This window comes from Chironomus tepperi, unplaced genomic scaffold (genome assembly GCF_022539635.2).
Source record: "Chironomus tepperi strain 1889 unplaced genomic scaffold, CSIRO-AGI_Ctep_v1 contig_419, whole genome shotgun sequence".
In the NCBI taxonomy this organism is placed as follows: domain Eukaryota; kingdom Metazoa; phylum Arthropoda; class Insecta; order Diptera; family Chironomidae; genus Chironomus; species Chironomus tepperi.
Genome location: NW_027226541.1, coordinates 221622 through 242105, shown reverse-complemented (window position 1 = coordinate 242105; position 20484 = coordinate 221622). Strand labels below are relative to the sequence as shown.

At 37.7% G+C, this 20484-nt stretch overlaps 2 protein-coding genes across 2 annotated transcripts; both read right to left on the bottom strand.

The window, feature by feature from the left end:
* Positions 1 to 88: 88 nt before the first annotated feature.
* Positions 89 to 15269, bottom strand: LOC139097280 (chitin synthase chs-2-like). Its single transcript, XM_070649073.1, has 11 exons — positions 14910 to 15269; positions 13811 to 14046; positions 12740 to 13033; positions 12345 to 12551; positions 11001 to 11731; positions 9936 to 10218; positions 9302 to 9465; positions 8468 to 9248; positions 7020 to 7462; positions 6160 to 6953; positions 89 to 1959 (listed from the first exon to the last, which is right to left on the bottom strand). The coding sequence occupies exons 1-11, from the start codon at positions 14996 to 14998 to the stop codon at positions 1080 to 1082; spliced, it is 4902 nt and encodes a 1633-aa protein (XP_070505174.1). The 5' UTR covers positions 14999 to 15269; the 3' UTR covers positions 89 to 1079.
* A 717-nt stretch (positions 15270 to 15986) lies between these two features.
* On the bottom strand, positions 15987 to 18308 carry LOC139097279 (uncharacterized). The gene is made up of 3 exons (XM_070649072.1): positions 17015 to 18308; positions 16870 to 16946; positions 15987 to 16805 (listed from the first exon to the last, which is right to left on the bottom strand). The coding sequence occupies exons 1-3, from the start codon at positions 18268 to 18270 to the stop codon at positions 16168 to 16170; spliced, it is 1971 nt and encodes a 656-aa protein (XP_070505173.1). The 5' UTR covers positions 18271 to 18308; the 3' UTR covers positions 15987 to 16167.
* Between the last annotated feature and the right edge of the window lie 2176 nt (positions 18309 to 20484).

Here is a 20484-nt window from a genome sequence, read left to right as displayed (position 1 = left end):
TTGCTTGCAGTATGTTGCAGTGACTTGCAATGTATTTGAATGTATTGTCAATTGAGTGATGTAGATAAATTAAAAATTTAGTGATTTTGCTTATATTCCAACCTTTATTGAACTTTTGTAACCAGACTATTGAAAAGTTGTATTTAACAGAACTTGAGACTGAAGACTGAAGACCTGAAGACATGAGAACCCGAAGATCCAAAGACCCGATAACATGAAGACCCGAAGACAAGAAGACCCGAAGATCTGAAGACCAGATCTTCCAATGATCCGACGACTCGAAAACCCGAATACTCAAAAAGACCCGAAGACTCGAAGACCCGAAGACTCGAAGACCCGAAGATCCAAAAACCCGAAGACCAGAAGATCCGAAGATCCGAAGACACGAAGATCCGTAGATTCGTTGACCCTAAAACCCGAAGACCTAGAGACCCGAAGAAACGAAGATCCGTAGACCCTAAAACCGGATGACTCGAAGACCAAAAGACCCGAAGACCAACAGACCCGAAGATTAAGAGACCTGAAGACACGAAGATTCGTAGACTCTAAAACCCGAAAACCCAAAGACCGAAAGACCCGAATACCGATAGACTCAAAGACAGAAAGACCCGAAGACACGAAAACACGAAGATCCGAAGAGTCAAAAATCCGAAGCCCAGATGACCCGAAGACTCGAAGATCCGACGACTCGAAAACCCGAATACCCGAGAAAAAACCGAAGACCCGAAGATCTAAAGACCCGAAGATACGAAGATACGAAGAAACGAAGACACGAATATCCGTTGATTCGTAGACCCCAAGACACGAAGACCAGAAAACCCGAAGACCAAGAGACCCGAAGACCAAATTGATTGAAGACCGAAGATCAAAAATCTGAAAATCCGAATACGAGAAGACTAGTCGAAGTCTTGATCTCGATCTCGAGAGCCGTTAGATACATGATGACACCCGAGAGTCGGTAACTACATTTTCCTTTACGAATCAATCTCAAATTCTGCTTAAGCACAACCATAAAATCACCTAGTTCCATCAAAATTCTCCCCAAATTATACAAAAATTAATTATTTAAATCTTGACATTTATGCTTCATTTTCCTTATCACGAATCTTAATTTCAATAGCCTGATCATCCTCATCAAAGCTCTCATCCGCATCCGATGCCTCAAAATGTCCAATTCCATCACGATCCTCCTCACAAATGTCTGACAAATTCTTCATCGAACTCATTCGTATTTCCTTCATTTCCATTTCACCTTCGTCATTAATAAACGACAAATTGTCGATTCCGTTAAGGAAGTTGACACCCTGAATTACAGGTGCTGTTTTTGACTTTTTCATAGCACTTTTTAGAGGCATAAGCAGCCTCGATGTTGACGTTTGTGATAATCTTGGTGCATTTGGATCACTAATTTTCCTCCTTCTTGTCACATCCGTATTGTCCAGACTATGCATGCTGTCACTAAGTGGAAATGGTGGCCTCAAGCTTCCATATTCAGCTGACAGAACCGACATCCTTGATGACGGCTGGTAAGATGATCTCTGATAAATTGTAAATGAGTCACGGTCACTTGCTGCTAAGCTATAACAGCTGTCATTACTGGTCATATATGGATAAGGCGCAAGTCCAACTGGCTTCTTATATTCAGTCATTGACTTTCTCATCACATCCAAAATTTGAGTCGTTTTACGACTTAAATTTAATTTTTTAATTTTTAAATCGCCATCTTTGAAAAATTCACGCTTAAAATTTGTCTCTAAATTGCTTTGATCCTTTTGCTTTTTATGCTGTAATAGGAGCTTGTGGATGGTGTCACGACGACCTTTTCTATGTGTTATTGGCTCATATTCATCGTCATCTTCCCATTCTGGACGTGGACGTTGTAAATGATGTGCTATATCGACTGAATTCTTCTTTAATTCGGATGTTGATATTGTGTCTTTTACACGCTTGCTGAAGTACCTGGAAATGATAGATTTGGATTAAGGAGCGAACGACAAATATAAATAATAAAAGACTCAAAGACCCGAAGACCTGACAACCTGAAGACCCGAAGAACCAAAGACCCAATGGCTTGAAGACCCAAAGACCCGAAGAGACGAAGATCCAAAGACCCGAAAACCCGAAGACCCGAAGATTAGTCGAAGTCTTAATCTCGCGGTATTTAGCTGCATTTTTATGGAAACCGCCAAATTACCACCTAGTTTCTCAGCCTGGTCAAAACCTCCTAAATTGCACCAAATACATGAACCAAGCTTCGTAACTAGAACGGTGAAATGGAAAAAGGAGCTTCAATAATTAGACATGATTTAGGAATTGAATCTACCAATTTAAGCCACTGATGCCATTTCACTGCTATAAGGAGAAATTTAGGGATAGTCAAAAAGTCGATATTTCATGTTAATGACCCCAAAATTGTAACACAAGCTTGCTAAACTGCCCTTGGTTGGAATCCACAAGGGAAAAGGCGTCCAGGTGCTCCAAGAGCAACATGGCATAGGACGGTAATTAAGGAATGCCAGTTAGATGCCAAAACTGAGAAATTATACAAGCTTTGTGATACATCCAGCAACAGAGTCAGGCGGAAAGCATTTTGTAGCAACCTAGGCTCCAAGTCGGAGCATGGTTCCAGTAAGTAAGTAAGTAAGTAAGTACCCCAAAAATTGTCAATTTTTGATCATTAAATTCTGAGTCTATTTTGACTTGATTCAACTACCTGAATACTACCTAAAGACCAAAAAAAATCTCAAAAATTGATTGTGAATTATACAATAAAGTTTCATAATTTCCAAAAATTTCATGAACTTCTGCTACCTGATTGAGTATATAAACCTAAAATATTGAATAACTAATCATCATTAGCATCTCAAATTTCATATCCACAACAAGTTTAATTGAGAAATATTCAAAAATTTCTAAAAAAGCTCAAAATTTCAAACAAAAAGTTCAAAATCTTCAAATTAATCAAAAAAAAAAAAATTAAAATTTTCAAAAAAATCTTCAAATTCATCAAAAAAAGTTCAAAAATTCATCAAAAGATTTCAAAAATTTAAATTTAAAACCGTTAAAAATCATCAAAAAAAAAAACAATTCAAAAATGCAAATGTTTCAAGAATTTTTAATCTGTTCACCGGAAGCCGCACCATCAAGTGACCATATGAAAGTGACCAACAGCAACGAGACAATCATCATCAAACCAACAACAACCAAATCAGTCAAAGGTAAAGTCACAAAAAAGGAGAAAATTCCAAAAATGAAAAAGGAAAAATTGGATAAAATTTTGGTAAAGGCTTCAAAGAAGGAAAAGAAGCCAAAGGCACCAAAGAAGTCAAAAGGAAAAGACAGTCAAATTGTCCTAATTAATCCATCTGAAGAATCCACGCCAAAATCACCAAATGATCATTTCTGGGACAATGAATTTGGAACTGACAATCTATTGAATCAGCATATTGAGGCATTTGATGAAGTTTTATTGGACATTCCTACATATTCTCATGATGACAACAAGGAATCATTTGAAATTGGATTGAACGTTAAGGACGAGCTGATCGACACACATTCAGACTCAGATTCAGTCAATTTCATTGAAAAGTTCATCAAATCACCATCAGCAGCACTGCCTGAATCACCAAAGCAACCAATGTGGCTTAAGATTGACAAAATTGAGTCTGAAGTTGATGCGGAACTGATTGAACAACAAAAGGATGTAAAATCTTCAGAAAGTATTGAAGAATCTCAAGAAAATGATGGAAATCAGGCAGCAAGTCAGTCATTAATGGTCAGCAATGACCAAACTGCTCAATCTTCAAATGACACAAATAATCTTGAAGAACCAAAACCATCCGATGAGTCAGAAATCAAATACAACAACATCTATGACCTAATCCTCTTTGAAATGAAATCAAATCCAACATTGGATGGCTTTTACGAAGATTTCAAGCCAAGCAGCAAGAAACGATCAAAATCACTTAAAATCAAACCTCCATGCAAAAAGAGAAAGCTTGACTCAACTGCTCCCAAAAAGGAAAGAAAACAAAAACTCAAAGTTGATGGACCTGAACCAAAGAAAAGAAAGGTTGAGACATCAAAGACTAAAAAAGTTAATCCAAAGAAGTTGAAGAAGGAGGAAATGGAAGAAGTCAAGAATCAGCTGAAGAAAGCATCAAAAGAGTCTAAAAAGATGAGAAAAGGAAAGAATAAGAAGAATGAGGAGGTGTTGGTTCCAGCAGACTTAGATAAGGATGTGAAGGGTAAGATTGAAGTTGAATCTTGTGTTTTGATCCAAGGAAGTGATTTAACATCAAATTGTAAACAAGAATCATCGAAAGATCAAGAAAGATCATCTGTAGAACAAGAAGAATCATCAGAAAAAGACAATGAATTATTAAATAGTCAAAATGGATCAGAGGATCAGGAAGGATCATCGGAGGAACTAGAAGGACAATCAGAAGAACGAGGATTGTCAAAAGATCAAGAAAGACAATCAGAAGATCAAGCAGGACAATTAGAAGACCAAGAAGGGCAATCAGGACATCGAAGACTGTCAGAAGACCAAGCAGGACCATTAGAAGACCAAGAAAGACAATCAGAAGACCAAGAATCATCAAAAGACCAAGAAGGATCATCAAAATACCAAGAATCATCACAAAATCAGGATAAATCACAACAAGGACTAACAAGATCATCAAAAGACCAAGATAGATCATTAGATGACTACAATGCATCATCCGACGGTCAAGAAACATTATCAGAACTAGAATACGTCAATGTCAATCAACTTGAATCATCAATCACTCAAAATACTTCATTAGATGAAGGAACAACAGCAAATAATGTCGATGTCTTATCAATTCAATCCGATGAAGCAGAAACTTTGAATTCATCTGAATCAAGCTCTTCAATGGACGCGAATCTCCATCAGAATTCCAAGGAAACAGTCACAAATTCAGAAAATGATTCAGAAAATGATTCAAAAATTGAGAATCAAGACAATGACTTTGAATTGCTGATTAATTCATCAACAATTGCTAAAATTAACACTGAAAATCTGGAATCTGATAGTTCAAGTATCAGCGTACCATCCACACCAGTCGTTAAATCCAAAATATCCAGTGTCTACTTATCAATGTCATTAAGTGAACGGAGATCATATAACAGAGTCACCAAGACAACACCAAAGACGAAAACTCAAAAGTCTAAAAAATCAAAAAAATCCAAAATTTTTGATGTGTCAAAAATCCATCAAAAATTCTCAGTTCATCCTGAAGATTTGAAGCTTCAAAGCTGTCAAGTGACACTTGAAGACATAATGAGCCGTAAATTGAGCAAATATGAAGATAAAGTTAAAGGTTCAGCTAAAAAGACGACAAAAAAGGCGAAAAAATTGACAAAACGTCATACGTTGAGTGAGATGGAGAACATACAGGCGTCGACACTGCAAGGAGGAGCTGATGATGTCCAGTTTGAATAATTGACAAATTAAAGAATTTTTGGGAATAATTTTTGGGGATTTTAGAAATAATTTTGTGAATTTTATGAAAAAATAAATGATAAATAATTTTTAAGGGGTCAAAATTTGGTATTTTTTTCATGGATTATTTCAGAACTTTTATATTTTAGGTCAAAATCTTAAATTTCAGCCAAGAATCTTTCATTTTTTCTGCCCAAAAGCTGGTAAATTTCAAAATTCGGTTCAAAATTTGCCAAATTTCAAAATTCGGTTAAAACTCTATCAAGTTTTTTGCCCAAAATCTGCCAAATTTCAAAATTCGGCTAAAATCTGCAAAATTACAAAATTCGGTTAAAACTCTTTCAAATTTTCCACACAAAATCTGAAAAATTTCAAAATTCGGTTAAAAATCTTTTAAATTTTCTGCCCAAATTCAGACAAATTTCAAAATTCGGCTAAAAATCGGTCAAATTTTCCGCTGAAAAACTGCCAAATTTCAAATTTCGGCTAAAAATCTGCCAAAATCTGCCAAATTTTAAATTTTGGCTGAAATCATTTAATTTTTCCGCCTAAAATCTGCAAAATTTCAAAAATCGGCTAAAAATCGGTCAAATTTTCTTCTTCTTTTTCTGCTCAAAATTTGCCAAATTACAAAATTCGGGTAATAATCTGCCAAATTTCAATTTTCTGCCCAAAATCTGTCCCTTACTCACCAATCAATTTGCGTCGTCGCCAATATTTGCGAAATAGTCGCAAATCGATGAAACAGCATGGCTATAAACTGCACAACAAGTACAATACCAAAAAATCCCACAAACAGCATACTAATTGGTTCCAAATTCTTATATTCCCTCCTAATTGAGAACTCAAATGTCGACTGATCAAACGAAATGTCATTCTCAATATCAAATGGCCATCGTACATGCAGATAGTCCTTATTAAGTTGCAACAAAAACACAATCAGCACAAATAAGGCATTACTCATAATAAATGCAAATGCCGATATATCCCGGTATGCCTTAAGTTGATTCTGCATCTCCTCCTTGTGCTTTGCCGTCATGTCCAGTGGCTGTAAATATTTTTCAATTAAATCCACCCAAAATTGCTCTTCCGCAGCTGAAATTGTCTCGGTATCGCCATCCTTAAGATCTGGATCGTATAGCCAGTCAGGTAGTAATCCCTTCTTGTCTTCCTTAATTTCAGCCATCAATGGAACGTCCTCAAGTATCTCATGATCCGATATCCTGTCCACATCATCTTCTGACTGAATTTCTTGTGTTATTTTATGCTCTAAATTGATAATTCGGGTATTAAGCTCGTCTAGAGTTCCTGATATGTGAATAAGCTGTGAATTTGTTGTGTCTGCCTTCTTATGGGTACAGAAGATGCACCGGAAGAGACCAGCAAATGAGATGTCAATGGAACCGTCTTCCTCGTCTTCATTTACTGTCCGGAAGTAGCCGAGAATCTTTTGGAATTTATTTCGGGACTTTACTGGCTTTTCGTCCTGAAAATTTGAGGATTTTTGTCATTTTTTGGTCGAATTTTGGAACCTGTTCCTTAAAATACTCACCTTAGCCGGCCCAGCCTCCTGTGGATTCTCCCTCGTACCCCAACTAACATCATTCATATTCAACACCGAATATATAGTCAACAGCATATACATGCACGGTATTGTCACATAATAAACAATTCCAGCTGGCAATGCATACATCTCTTGTGGATGTAACAATCCAGTTATGACAATTTGAAATGTTACAGCCATAAAGAACATTGATGATGGTGACATGATGCCATCTTCAATGACTTGAATCATAATTCCAACCATAACAGCCATCATGATGAGTGAGTAGATGACACTGATGATGAAGGCAGCAAGAAGTTGAAATTTTTGTTTGCAGACATAGCAAATGAGCATGAATACCATGAGGGGCATGAAATTGTAGACGAATGCGATGTAGATGTCGATGAGGAAGACGGCTTGGACGGCACTGACCATCATGAGGAAGATTGTGCCTGAAAGGGAAGAAATTTGAAGTTAGAATGGGAATTTTGAGGTTAGAACGGAAATTTTGAGGTTAGAATGACAAGTTTGAGGTTAAAATGGGATTTTTAGGTTAGAATGATAAATTTTGAGGTTAAAATGCCAAATTTGAGGTTAAAATGACAAATTTTGAGGTTAAGATTGACAAATTTTGAGGTTAGAAAGCCATATTTTGAGATTAAATTGGCAGAGGTTAAAATTTACAAATTTGAGGTTAAAATGCTAAACTTTGAGGTTAGAATAACTAATTTGAGGTTAGATTGACAAATTTTGAGGTTAGAATGACAAATTTTGAGGTTAGATTGACAAATTTTGAGGTTAGATTGACAAGTTTTGAGGTTAGAATGACAAATTTTGAGGTTAGATAGACAAATTTTGAGCTTAGAATGACAAGTTTTGAGGTTAGATAGACAAATTTTGAGGTTAGAATGACAAATTTTGAGGTTAAAATGCCAAATTTTGAGGTTAGATTGACAAATTTTGAGGTTAGAATGCCAAATTTTGAGGTTAGATTGACAATTTTGGAGGTAAGAATGAAAGTTTTGAGGTTAGATTGACGATTTTTGAGGTTAAAATGAAAGTTTTGAGGTTATAATTACAAATTTTGAGGTTAGAATGCCAAATTTTGAGGTTAAAATGCCAAATTTTGAAGTTAAAATGCCAAATTTTGAGGTTAGATTGACAAATTTTGAGGTTAGAATGCCAAATTTTGAGGTTAGATTGACAATTTTTGAGGTAAGAATGAAAGTTTTGAGGTTAGATTGACGATTTTTGAGGTTAAAATGAAAGTTTTGAGGTTATAATTACAAATTTTGAGGTTAGAATGCCAAATTTTGAGGTTAAAATGCCAAATTTTGAAGTTAAAATGCCAAATTTTGAGGTTAGATTGACAAATTTTGAGGTTAGAATGACAAATTTTGAGGTTAGAATGTCAAGTTTTGAGGTTAGTATGCCAAATTTTGAGGTTATTAACTTACCAGGTCCAATAATAGTACCAAACATCAAAATTGTCTGATAAAATATATACGGCCGTGATATATTATTATTAATTTTACAAATTTCACTTGCATCAGCCAATAAATCAAAAATATTCGCAATTGTACTCGGCACCCATCGTCGTCTTTGATTATAAAACTCATTAAATCCTTCTGGTGCATGTGTATAAGCATCAGATGCAGCACAATATTCAACACGATACTTTTGTTTCAATACCAATGTGCACAGCCATCGATCCTCACCCTGATCATATTGAATATAATGACGTGCCTGATCAGATTTTGTTGTGTACTTCCTCATTACACTATTTTCCATCAAGGCACGACCACGAAATAATGAAAAGCAACCCGGACTGCACAGCACACATCCAATAACATGTTCCGTTGACTTTTGTAGCCAATGTCCAATTGCATATTCAAAGACTTGATACCAAACCATTGGACCCTTTCCAATCGGATGAATTCGTCCACATGCAGCACCCAAATCCTTATCATTCTTCATCCTGTCAATCAACAGTGTCATTGCACGTGGCTGAAAGTCAATATCACCATCGAGTGCCAGCAGGAATGTATTTTGTGCTATAATTCGCTTCCGTTCTGCTGATGCATCAAGTTGCATGATCTTATAGCCGAGTAGGTAGTACATGTACATGACTTGAGACCATCGCTTCTTATGACGAATTTTATTCTTGTCCTTAAGATGTGCAATCATTTTTGTACGACCAGGAAGTGTCCAGATGAGACGACCGCCGTATGGACATACCTAAAAATAGAGTGCCTTAAATGAGGCTGTTGATGACATTTCAGTAAACTTACAATCTTAACAGGCGGTGGAATCTTCATTCTCACTTTATACACCTCCCAAGCAGCTTCCTCAACGTTGTTAATCAACAGTTTTACATATGAGTTGATTGGTGTTGCTTCTGGACTTTCACAAAGTGATCTGTTACCAACAAATGCATCGTCGAAGAATATATGAGCTGAAATCAAAGGAATAAGCTTTAATTACCGCTCATTTACATTGCTACGGACCATAATTTACCATGGCGTCTTTACCCCATAACGTCTTTACCCAATGGCGTCTTTACCCCATGGCGTCTTTACCCCATGGCGTCTTTACCCCATGGCGTCTTTACCCCATGGCGTCTTTACCCCATGGCGTCTTTACCCCATGACGTCTTTACCCCATTTCGTCTTTACTCCATGGCGTCTTTACCCCGGAGCGTCTTTACCCAGGGGCGTCTTTACCCCATGGCGTCTTTTTCCCATGGCGTCATTACCCCATGACGTCTTTACCCCATTTCGTCTTTACTCCATGGCGTCTTTACCCCGGAGCGTCTTTACCCAGGGGCGTCTTTAACCCGAGGCGTCTTTACCCCATACTTTACCCCATGGCGCCCGGATAATTGCCCCTGACCTTGTTCTTCAATTAATTTCCTCAAATACTCACTCTCAAGATCATAATACTCCTTATCAATCTCATTCTTATTCGGTTGTACATATTTCATAGCCATCCGTCTAGCACATTGATCCTCATCGAGTCTTAAAATTGACTTTAAAAATTCAATTAATTCCTCTTTTGTCTCATGCCACATAGTTGCACAGACAAAAATCTGCGGAATGTGATCTTGCGGTGTTACACCTTCTTTGCTGAGATTACTGGCGAGAGCTTTAGCATCGATGGTGCTGAGGGGTTCTGAATAGAGTTGATTTGATGGTGAATTTAGATCGGTCTGGAAATGGATGAGACAATTGTTTTAGGTTGGTCCAAAAAAGGAAGGATCTACCCAGGGACACATCTACCCAGAGGCACATCTACCCAGGGGCACATCTACCCAGGGGCACATCTACCCAGGGACACATCTACCCAGGGGCACATATACCCAGAGGCACATCTACCCAGGGGCACATCTACCCTGGGGCACATCTACCCTGGGGCACATCTACCCTGGGGCACATCTACCCAGGGGCACATCTACCCAGGGGCACATCTACCCAGGGGCACATCTACCCAGGGGCACATATACCCAGGGGCACATCTACCCAGGGGCACATCTACCCAGGGGCACATCTACCCAGAGGCACATCTACCCTGGGGCACATCTACCCTGGGGCACATCTACCCAGGGGCACATCTACCCAGGGGCACATCTACCCAGGGGCACATCTACCCAGGGGCACATATACCCAGGGGCACATCTACCCAGGGGCACATCTACCCAGGGACACATCTACCCAGGGACACATCTACCCAAGGACACATCTACCCATGGGAACATCCACCCAGGGGCACATCTACCCAGGGGCACATCTACCCAGGGGCACATCTACCCAGAGGCACATCTACCCAGGGGCACATCTACCCAGGGGCACATCTACCCAGGGGCACATCTACTCAAGGGCAAGGAGGGAGGTTGGAAGGGGAAATGGAAGTTGGGAAATGGAAGTGGGGAAATGGAAGTGGGGAAATGGAAGAGGGGACAAATAATACCAATATAACCTAAAAAAACCTAACCTCAATGTCCACAAATTCCTCATATTCATCTCTTCTCCGATTCATAGCCATCGACTGATCAATAATCAATCCATCATAAATTGGCAAAATAAACAATTTTTCCGTACTCGCATTTCTCATTCCTTTTGGTCGCCATAAATGTCTCGTTACCCAACATTGTGAGAACATCCAGAACACCCACATCCATGAAAATTCCTCAACAATAAATGTAAATAGAAAGTCTTCAGGTGGAACTTTAAAAAACACATAATCCGGTAGGTAATCATGAAATGCACACAAATTCGTATGTCTAAGTCCAGTTACGATAATTAATGTTGATATTGTCAACGGAACTGATATATTAATTGGAAGTGAAAATGAAAAAATTTGAATTTGAATTTTACATGCAAATTTTCCAAAAATATAGCAAATATACGATGATAGAACTTGTATGGCTATCGTCCACCAAATCACGTCTGAATCTGTATTGATCTGTGTCGAGTAAAGTTGACTTGTAATTTCTGTCAAATCTGGCAATTTATCACTCAATATTGGCTTCTGTTCCTGAATATAAACTGTATGATTTGTAAAATTCTCAAAAAAATTCCCAAAAAATGCGTCAAGTGATGTCTCGGTGATGATTGCTGTTAATGTAAAGAATAAAATGATTTTATATGGTGCAATGACTAAATAGATTTTGTATCTTGATTTGTAGCATTTGTCACGGATGTAGGCGAGATATTGAATTGGTTCTGGAAATAAAAGTCATGAATTTTATGAAAAATTGATTGATTTTAATGGAAATTTTGAGAATTAATAAGGTTCAAATTGATATAGGTGACCGAAGAGGAAGAAGAGGGACCCAGGATACCCTACCATACTCGAGATACCCTACCATACTTGAGATACCCTACCATACTTGAGATATCCTATCTCAATTTGCACTATTTTAGCCTACCCCTCCTAACCTACTCTTCTTTCAGCTCAAGGGTACTTAGGATATGGTGAGGTGGAGTAACCTAGGATAACCCCGTCTTCTCTGGTAAGGTAGGATATCCCAGGTAAGTTAAGAAACCAGCCACAGTTTGTAACCTTTACAATTACATTGAACTAATAGTACTTCCATAGATAGACCCTAACCCTGCCAAGTACCCTCTTTTACCCTATTAGATCCAAACTCTTCAATTCTGCAGGATATTTCGAGAATCTCAAGTCCCCAGTTAACCCGTAAACCGATTTATTGTTCCATCCTGCATGACACACATGCCTACACATAATATTGATGATTCAGCATCCATGACAGCTCCACCTTGTCAATTTGAACCTCATTTCCGACCAAGAATATCACAACAATCTCCAACTTACCCCACGGACTACAATAAGTCACAAAATTTTCCCACCAATGAAATGAAATCAAAAATCCAGCAACTGGAAGTAACCAAATTTTGTGACTAGCTGTTCGTACTGTTAGCGGAAAGACAAATAATCCAAGTAGTTGAATGGCTATTGATGATGAGTCGAGGATTCTCTTTGCAGCACGTTTGGACTCTTTGTAGGGTCTTGATAGCATGCCTGAAAATTAAGATTGTGGAAATTGAGGACTTTTTGGATCAAAAATGGTCAAATCAGGTATGTACCCTTAAGAATTGGCTGGACATTGAGGGGTTTAACCCCAAACTTCCCCTTCATACCCCTGCATATGAACCCCGACCCCAGATGTCCTACCAACTCTGAATATCCACTTTCCATCCCATACTTACACAATATACTCGGTATAAAGCACAACAAATTAGTTATCATGACACCTTGTATCGAGTCCAGTTCCGGCATTACAACAAATGCCAATAAGCACAATCCAATCACATAAAAGCTCTCGGTTATGATGACAAATGTAAATTCCTTCCATTCAAATGTCCTGATTTTCTTGAAAAAGCACAGCCTTAGTGCTTTAATCCATGTTCCTAGTTCGGGCACTGAAAAGGCAATGATTATGGCCCAGCGCCATGCTGTGATGAGTTCGGTGGATTGGGTTGATGCGAGATGCTTCTCTGGTACTAAAATGGAAAGATTTTAAGGTTAAATTTGGTGATTGACGTGATGAAGTCAAGGATGGAGCTGACTTAGTTCAGATCCATGGACAGAGCTAGTCTTAGCCGGGATCTAATGCTGACCATGGACTACAATTGATTTGGATGGCCAGAAAGCCTCAATCGTCTCAAATTGATCAGATTGAAGTCATCGAATCGATCTAAAATACAGCACCAAGTAAGCATGACTCTGACATCGTACCAAATTCAAAACGAGCCCGTCACCAAGTCAGAGCCACGCCAGCCTGGAACCGGAAACTCATTTTCATCAATTTTGATCATTTTGACGTCCATGGTAAGATCAAGCAGCTACAAGACTGCACATTGATATTTCAACTGTCAGTCCACATCCAGCACATGCCACATAAACTGACTCTATGCCTTACAAACTAGACCACATCCAGCACATGCCACACAAACTGACTCTATGCCTTACAAACTAGACCACATCCAGCACATGCCACACAAACGGACTCTATGCCTTAAAAACTAGACCACATCCAGCACATGCCTACAAACTGACTCTATGCCTTACAAACTAGACCACATCCAGCACATGCCACACAAACTGACTCTATGCCTTACAAACTAGACCACATCCAGCACATGCCACACAAACTGACTCTATGCCTTACAAACTAGACCACATCCAGCACATGCCACACAAACTGACTCTATGCCTTACAAACTAGACCAAATACTCAAAAAAGTCAATGTTTACTTATCATTATGTCCATGACTCACATTTCATATCACAATAGCTTGTTTTTGTTCCTTCCGAAACATTTGATGTCATTAACAAAAATGACAATTTTGATAAGACACTCGAACATGCAACGACAACCAGCACAAACCAATATGTGAAAATTTTTAATAATTTAATTGATTCATTTATGAATTTTGAGTCAACTGATGAGCCTGATGACTTTTCGACTGGTGGATCTTGAAATGAGTCCCATAGTTTGTAGTCGATTGGTGATCTGATTGAGAGAAGAGATGAATTAAGGTTTGTGTGGTTGATATAGAAGGCATAATGGGAAGGTTGAGTGTTGTCAGGGTGTGTATTTTGTAAGAGGAGGTGGGTGCGGGGTAGTGGCGTATACCGTAGGTAGAGGGTGTCATACTAGAGGGTTTAGATACATTTGGGAAGGAGATGGGTTTGGGGTAATGGGGCACATTAAAAGACGGAGGGTTAGTTGTTAACCCCAACAGCAATGTCTGGTCCATTTCTAGGGTATGGATGTGCCATAAAAGGGGGGTTCAACAAGAAGGAGATGGGTTTGGGGTAATGGGGCACATTAAAAGACGGAGGGTTAGTTGTTAACCCCAACAGCAATGTCTGGTTCATCTCTGGGGTATGGATGTGCCATAAAAGGGGGGTTCAACAAGAAGGAGATGGGTTTGGGGTAATGGGGCACATTAAAAGACGGAGGGTTAGTTGTCAACCCTAACATCAATGTCTGGTTCATCCCTGGGGTATGGATGTGCCATAAAAGGGGGGTTCAACAAGAAGGAGATGGGGTGGGGGTAATGGGACACATTCGAAGAATAAGGGTTAGTTGTCAACCCCAACAGCAATGTCTGGTTCATCTCTGGGGTATGGATGTGCCATAAAAGGGGGATTCAACAAGAAGGAGATGGAGTGGGGGAAATGGGGCACATTAAAAGATGGAGGGTTGGTTGTTAACCCCAACAGCAATTTTTGGTACGCTCCAGGGGTAGGAGGGGAGATGAATCCCAAAACCCCGTCCCAAAATGTTTCTGTCTCACTCCTCTGGGTGCTGCTGAACATTATAAAGGCTAGGATGGGGTAGGAGGGGTCAAAAATGAGTTTTTTTTTTACTTTTTAAAATTATAATTCATTTCCTCATCATCATCATCAGCTTCCTCCTCTGTCGTATTATAATAATAATTTGTGTCATTTTCTTCCATTTTTGTTATATTATCAAATTTAAATTTTCACTTTTTTCTCAAATTTTCACTTTTAAAATTTAAATTTTTTAACTTTTTTTAATTAATCACAAATTAAACTAATTTAATTTCACTTATTTATTGTGATTGCATCACTTAAATCACTTCCAGTTCCGTTAAAATCAAACCATATCAACTCTTGGTTGACGAATTTTCCAATTTTTAAAATAATTAATAATGCAATTTCGAATGAAAACCGCAATTGTTAAAGTAATATTTTCAATTATTTCGATCAACATTTGTGAACTGACTGAATATTCGATTCGTTGACTGGCTGGTTTGAGGCACAGCGCTATCTTATCATGACAATGTATTTTATGTTGTTTCTTATTTTTTGACATGATTTATGAAAGTTTGGTGAATTATTTTTGATAATTTGTTAATTTTTCATGATTGTAAGGATGTAAAGCAGTAGTGGAGTCACCTCCAATGCAGTCCGAACTCCTCTGAGCTGGACTCTAATGAACATTAGAGTCATGTCAACTTTACGACGGAATTTGACTCCAGGAATCTTGTCAAAGCTGATCAACACTGAAATAAAATGATAATTATAATAAAAAGTAGCAGTTCCTTGGGTTAGTCGACGACTTGGACATTGATGGAAGGAATATCAGATCAATTATTGATGCTTTATCTAAGATTATTCAAGTACATGAGCAATTTGGAAATATATCAGGTAGACATGTTATTAGCAGACCTGTGGAAGCTCTATTGAATAAGGTCTGACTTTGTGGATGGTAAAAGAGCTTTTGGATGACCAAGGAACCTTAGGAAGGAACCTGTCGATAGATACAGCATTGCATTTGGTATTGGCAATTGGCAAATTGAAATCAGCGATAGAGTCAGTTTTAGGCGACACCTGTGGGATTCCATGGACCACAATTGAACTGTGCGACCAGCAAAGTAAGGAAGGAAGTCTGTAAGATTTAAAAAAGTCAAAAATAAAGCATTTAATTTATTAGAATTTTATAACTTTTATTTCCAGTCACCCAAATTAAAAATCAAAAAAATGTTAGTAAAAATGGCAAGTTTAATATATTTATGTATTTAATAAGACAGGCTGGACAGACATGACTTAATGACATGATCAAATGTCCAGCCAATAACTCCACTGGATCCACAATTTTTGATTATTCAAATCGATTTGTGGACACGTTATTGATCCAATCGATGTATTTAGTCACATCCGTAAATACAGCATAAGTGTCAACATCACATCCATAAGGTCCACCCCTCAATGATGATGAAACAATTCCACGAAGATAATAAGTAGTTCCATTAGTCACAAATAATCCACTTCCACTGTCACCACTGCAGACTCCAACACCAGCTCCAGTTCCTCCACAAAATGTTCGCTTACTTGACAGTGTAGCTAATAAATAGTTTTTAAGGAAGCAGTCTTCGTTGCTGTGAATTGGCATCTCGAGTATTTTTGGGATATTTTCATGTTTTTTCGTTACGTCTTCACTTTTTCCATATCCAACAACGACACCAGTTGATGCAGATGTAGCAGTTAATGCTTGAACGAGACAAATTGGTTGGATATATCCACTAAATGTGACTTCTGAATCCAAAACCAACACAGCGATGTCAGCATCATAAGCCTGTGTGAGTGTATTCCAATCAGGATGAACATTGATGCTTTGAACAGCATAAGGAAATCTTCCGACTTCAATTTTTCTGTCCAAATCATAAGCACCAAGTTGAACGATGATTTCACCTGCCAACGTCGGTTTTTTCGCATGCTTGTCATGAATGCAATGTCCAGCTACAATAAAGAAGATGAGATGGATGGTTAAGTGCTTAGCCTCAGTAAACATGCTAAGACTTACCAGTTACAACTTTTCGGCTAGTCACAAGAGTTCCGCCACAAAAATAATCACCAGATGATGTAGACAGGACTGCAACCCTGAGAAGAACGATAGATTAATCTAAGCTTCTGTCTAAGGACAAGAAGAAGGAACACTAAGTACTCACCATGGAAAGTCACCTCTTGTGACATGTTTGCCACCAATAATATTTCCACCTCCATTGACCGACTGTCCACATTGTTGAGTACGTGTGACTTTAACATGTGAAGTCAAAAGTTGCTGAGTTTTGGGTTTTGTTGCTTTATAATTCTCAAAACATATCTTCAGAGCAGCTTTGATGCTTTCAATTCCTCTAAGTTCTTCATTACTGCACATGTTGCCTCTGATATCTATCCCATTAACTGCTGTATTATCAATGAATTTTTCATCAATTTTATTGATTTTGTTGTTTTGCAGATAGATTAGTTTTAAGTTCTTATGAACACCAAAGGATGCTGCATCAATTACAGTTAACTTGTTACCATACATGCTTAACCATTCCAAATTTGTTAAAGGTTTAAATGTATTGTGTGGAAATTCTGCGATCTCATTGCCGTCAAGGTCCAGACCATTGAGGTTATGTAGACCAACAAACGAATTTGAATGTAGGAGCTTAATTTTGTTATTATGAAGGCGAAGTTTCTCTAAATTTGTCAAAAGCTCAAAGCATTTATCTGGAACTTCAGCAATTTGGTTATCACTTATATCTAGCTCATTTAAATTGCCTAAATTTTGAAACCATTTTGAGTCAATTGACTGTAGCTTGTTATTGCGTACATCAAGATGTTCAAGGTCAATCAGGGAACTAAAAATATTTGATGGTAAAAACCTGATTTGATTTCCACTTAAACTTAAGAAATTGAGTTTATTTTGGGATGAAAATAAATTTTCAGGCAATGTTGTCACTTGACTGTCTGCAATCAAAATGTGTAAGAGTTTTCGATTTCTAGCCAGCAGTTCATTGGGTATGGAGTTAAGCTGAGTTCCTTTTAGAATCAAAATATCCAAATTTTCACACTTTTGTAATGAATTTCCATCAATTGATTTCAAAGCAGCACCATCTGAGTCTATAACTTCAAGATTTTTAAATTTTTCACAAAAAACTGATGTAAATATGTTTATGGTGGTGCCGTTCTTGATTTTAAAGTACCTGACGTGATCATCGGTATGTCTAGCCTTATGTTGTCCACTAATTGTTGTCACTTTATTGATAGAATTTTTATTATTTGCTCTTAAGATGCAGGTATAGTATGAGCTGGTCCACAATCCGTAACCAATATTCCTAAAATAATAATCGCCATATCTACAGTCAGTTGATTGAGCATCAACACAACTTTGCATCCACAAAATACCACAAAAAATTATTAAAATATTCACATTCATTTTTAACACAACACAAGAACTCTGATCTTTACCGTAGATCAGCAGCACACAAACTGAGAGAGGACAGCAAAAAAAAATCTCAAAACACAAGATTACAACAACAAAAACAGAAGATGCGGTCGATAACATGTTTTTTGTTTGGCAATTCCATTCATATTTTTGGAGATTCTCTCATTTGTGGGGTCACTTGATGATTAAGTACCGCAAAAAACCAGGAATTTTTATTTTATTTAACCTCGGGTTCTGGAGTCAATTTCTCCTAAACTGGCTTGGTACTGGTCAGGTTTATTGCTTTACCATATCAGGTGTATCACATCACCATACCATACCTTAGGTTACAATCCTAATTTGGGATTTAAATCCTTAACCATATCAGTACTTCATATCCTCTCGTTCCTTTCACTTCAATGTGCCATTATGTGTCAATGATCAAGGCTGTCTGTTGAATGTTAATGCTCCATTTAAATGTCACGGAATCGATTTCTATGCATCAATGTGTTAAAGTTAATATAGTCACGGATATAGCCAAACACAAGTGGACATCCAAAGAATTTTACTCTCTTCAGTTATAAGTTACAATAATACTCAGAGAGGATTACTCTCAATATTGACATAAAGAAATGCGTCGGTGGAAGTGATGATTATGAAGATAAAGGAATGGCAACTGGAAGTAGTGTCCAAATGTTATTGCATGATGGACATAAAGGGAAAAAGGAAAAATAATCAATTTAAGCACAACATCATGTCGTAGACCTGACAGCATAGTGAAGCCTCAGTGCTGCTCGGGAATGCATTACTTAAATGTCAATGGATTTTTGTGGATGGTAAAATAGCTCTTGCACGACCAAAAAACTCTTGGAAGGAATCAGTTGATAGAGACAGTGTAAAACTTGATATAGGAAATTGGCAGACAGAAGTCAGCGATAGAGCCAGCTTCAGGCATCACCTGTGAGAGTTTATGGATAACAATTGATATATTCAGCTATTCGGTCATTGCATGTCGAAATTCTACTTATTATACCTTGCATGTTAATCGCATTATCATGCAACAAACATTGTACCTGTTCATATCCCGAGCTGCACATTGTGTTCACTAGGACACCGTTGCGTTGTCATATTAAAGGAAAGATGCAAAGCTGCACTAAGCAAACAGTCTGATTTTGACTCATTTTTAAGGTAGAAAATGCAGTTCACAGCCATGTACTGTTCGGGTCTAAAAATACAGTCTGAATTATTAATGACTGACTTGCTACATGGAAATGCACTAAATGGCTCACATTTTAATTAGTTAAGCTAGTCTAATTAGACACAAATTAATGATGCATCTCAAGTTCCCAAAATTGAAGCTTGATTTTGAAAAATATTCCAAAATTTCATCTATTCATGGACTTGCCTACATGTCAAGGAGATTTCATCTGATTGAAAGGTAAAAAATTGTCAAAAAATTGCTTAAAAAATTTGATTTTAATGTTCAGAATTTTTATAGAATTTTCTGGATCGTCGCATTGATTTTTTCAATAATTTTCACGTCAATTTTAGTCGTTAAACTTGTTTTAAGAATACAAAATTTTCCAATTGTATTTTATCTATCGGATGAGTCAGTTCCAGTTTCTGAGGTGAGTCTCAAATAGCACAAGTCGGTTAATCGATCAAACATCCGGCTTCAGGCGGGTTTTACGTCGTAGACATGATTTTGATGAATTTTCGAGACCGAGACTGTGATCAATATAGGAACCGACACGGTCACTACAAGAGAATTCATCGATAAATCATAAGATTGCTCCTGGGAAGTCAAATTGTCAGTCTCGAAAGCCATTAAGCCCTCATCAGTGTGACTCTGATTTGATCCTGTATTCGATTTAATTCCGGCACCAAGTCAGAGTCAAGCTTAATCAGTCAGACTTAATTGACTCAATTTATTCACCTTCTTGTCCATTGTAGATTAATTTTCCAGCTGTAACAATCTGTCCACAATTAATTCCCGAGTTTAATTTGGAATTTTTATCAAATTCAATTATCGCATCTTATTTTGAGAAGCATACATTGCGTGAAATGGAATACGAACGTAAAGAATTTGCTAGAAAATTCGTACCCGACGGTAAATTTGAAGTTTATAGTTGGGTGATAAAGCAAATCTCAGATGGAACATTCAATATAACAAGAGTCAATCCGGAAATGTAAGTTGGTTTCAGACAGACTACTAGGGTATATTAA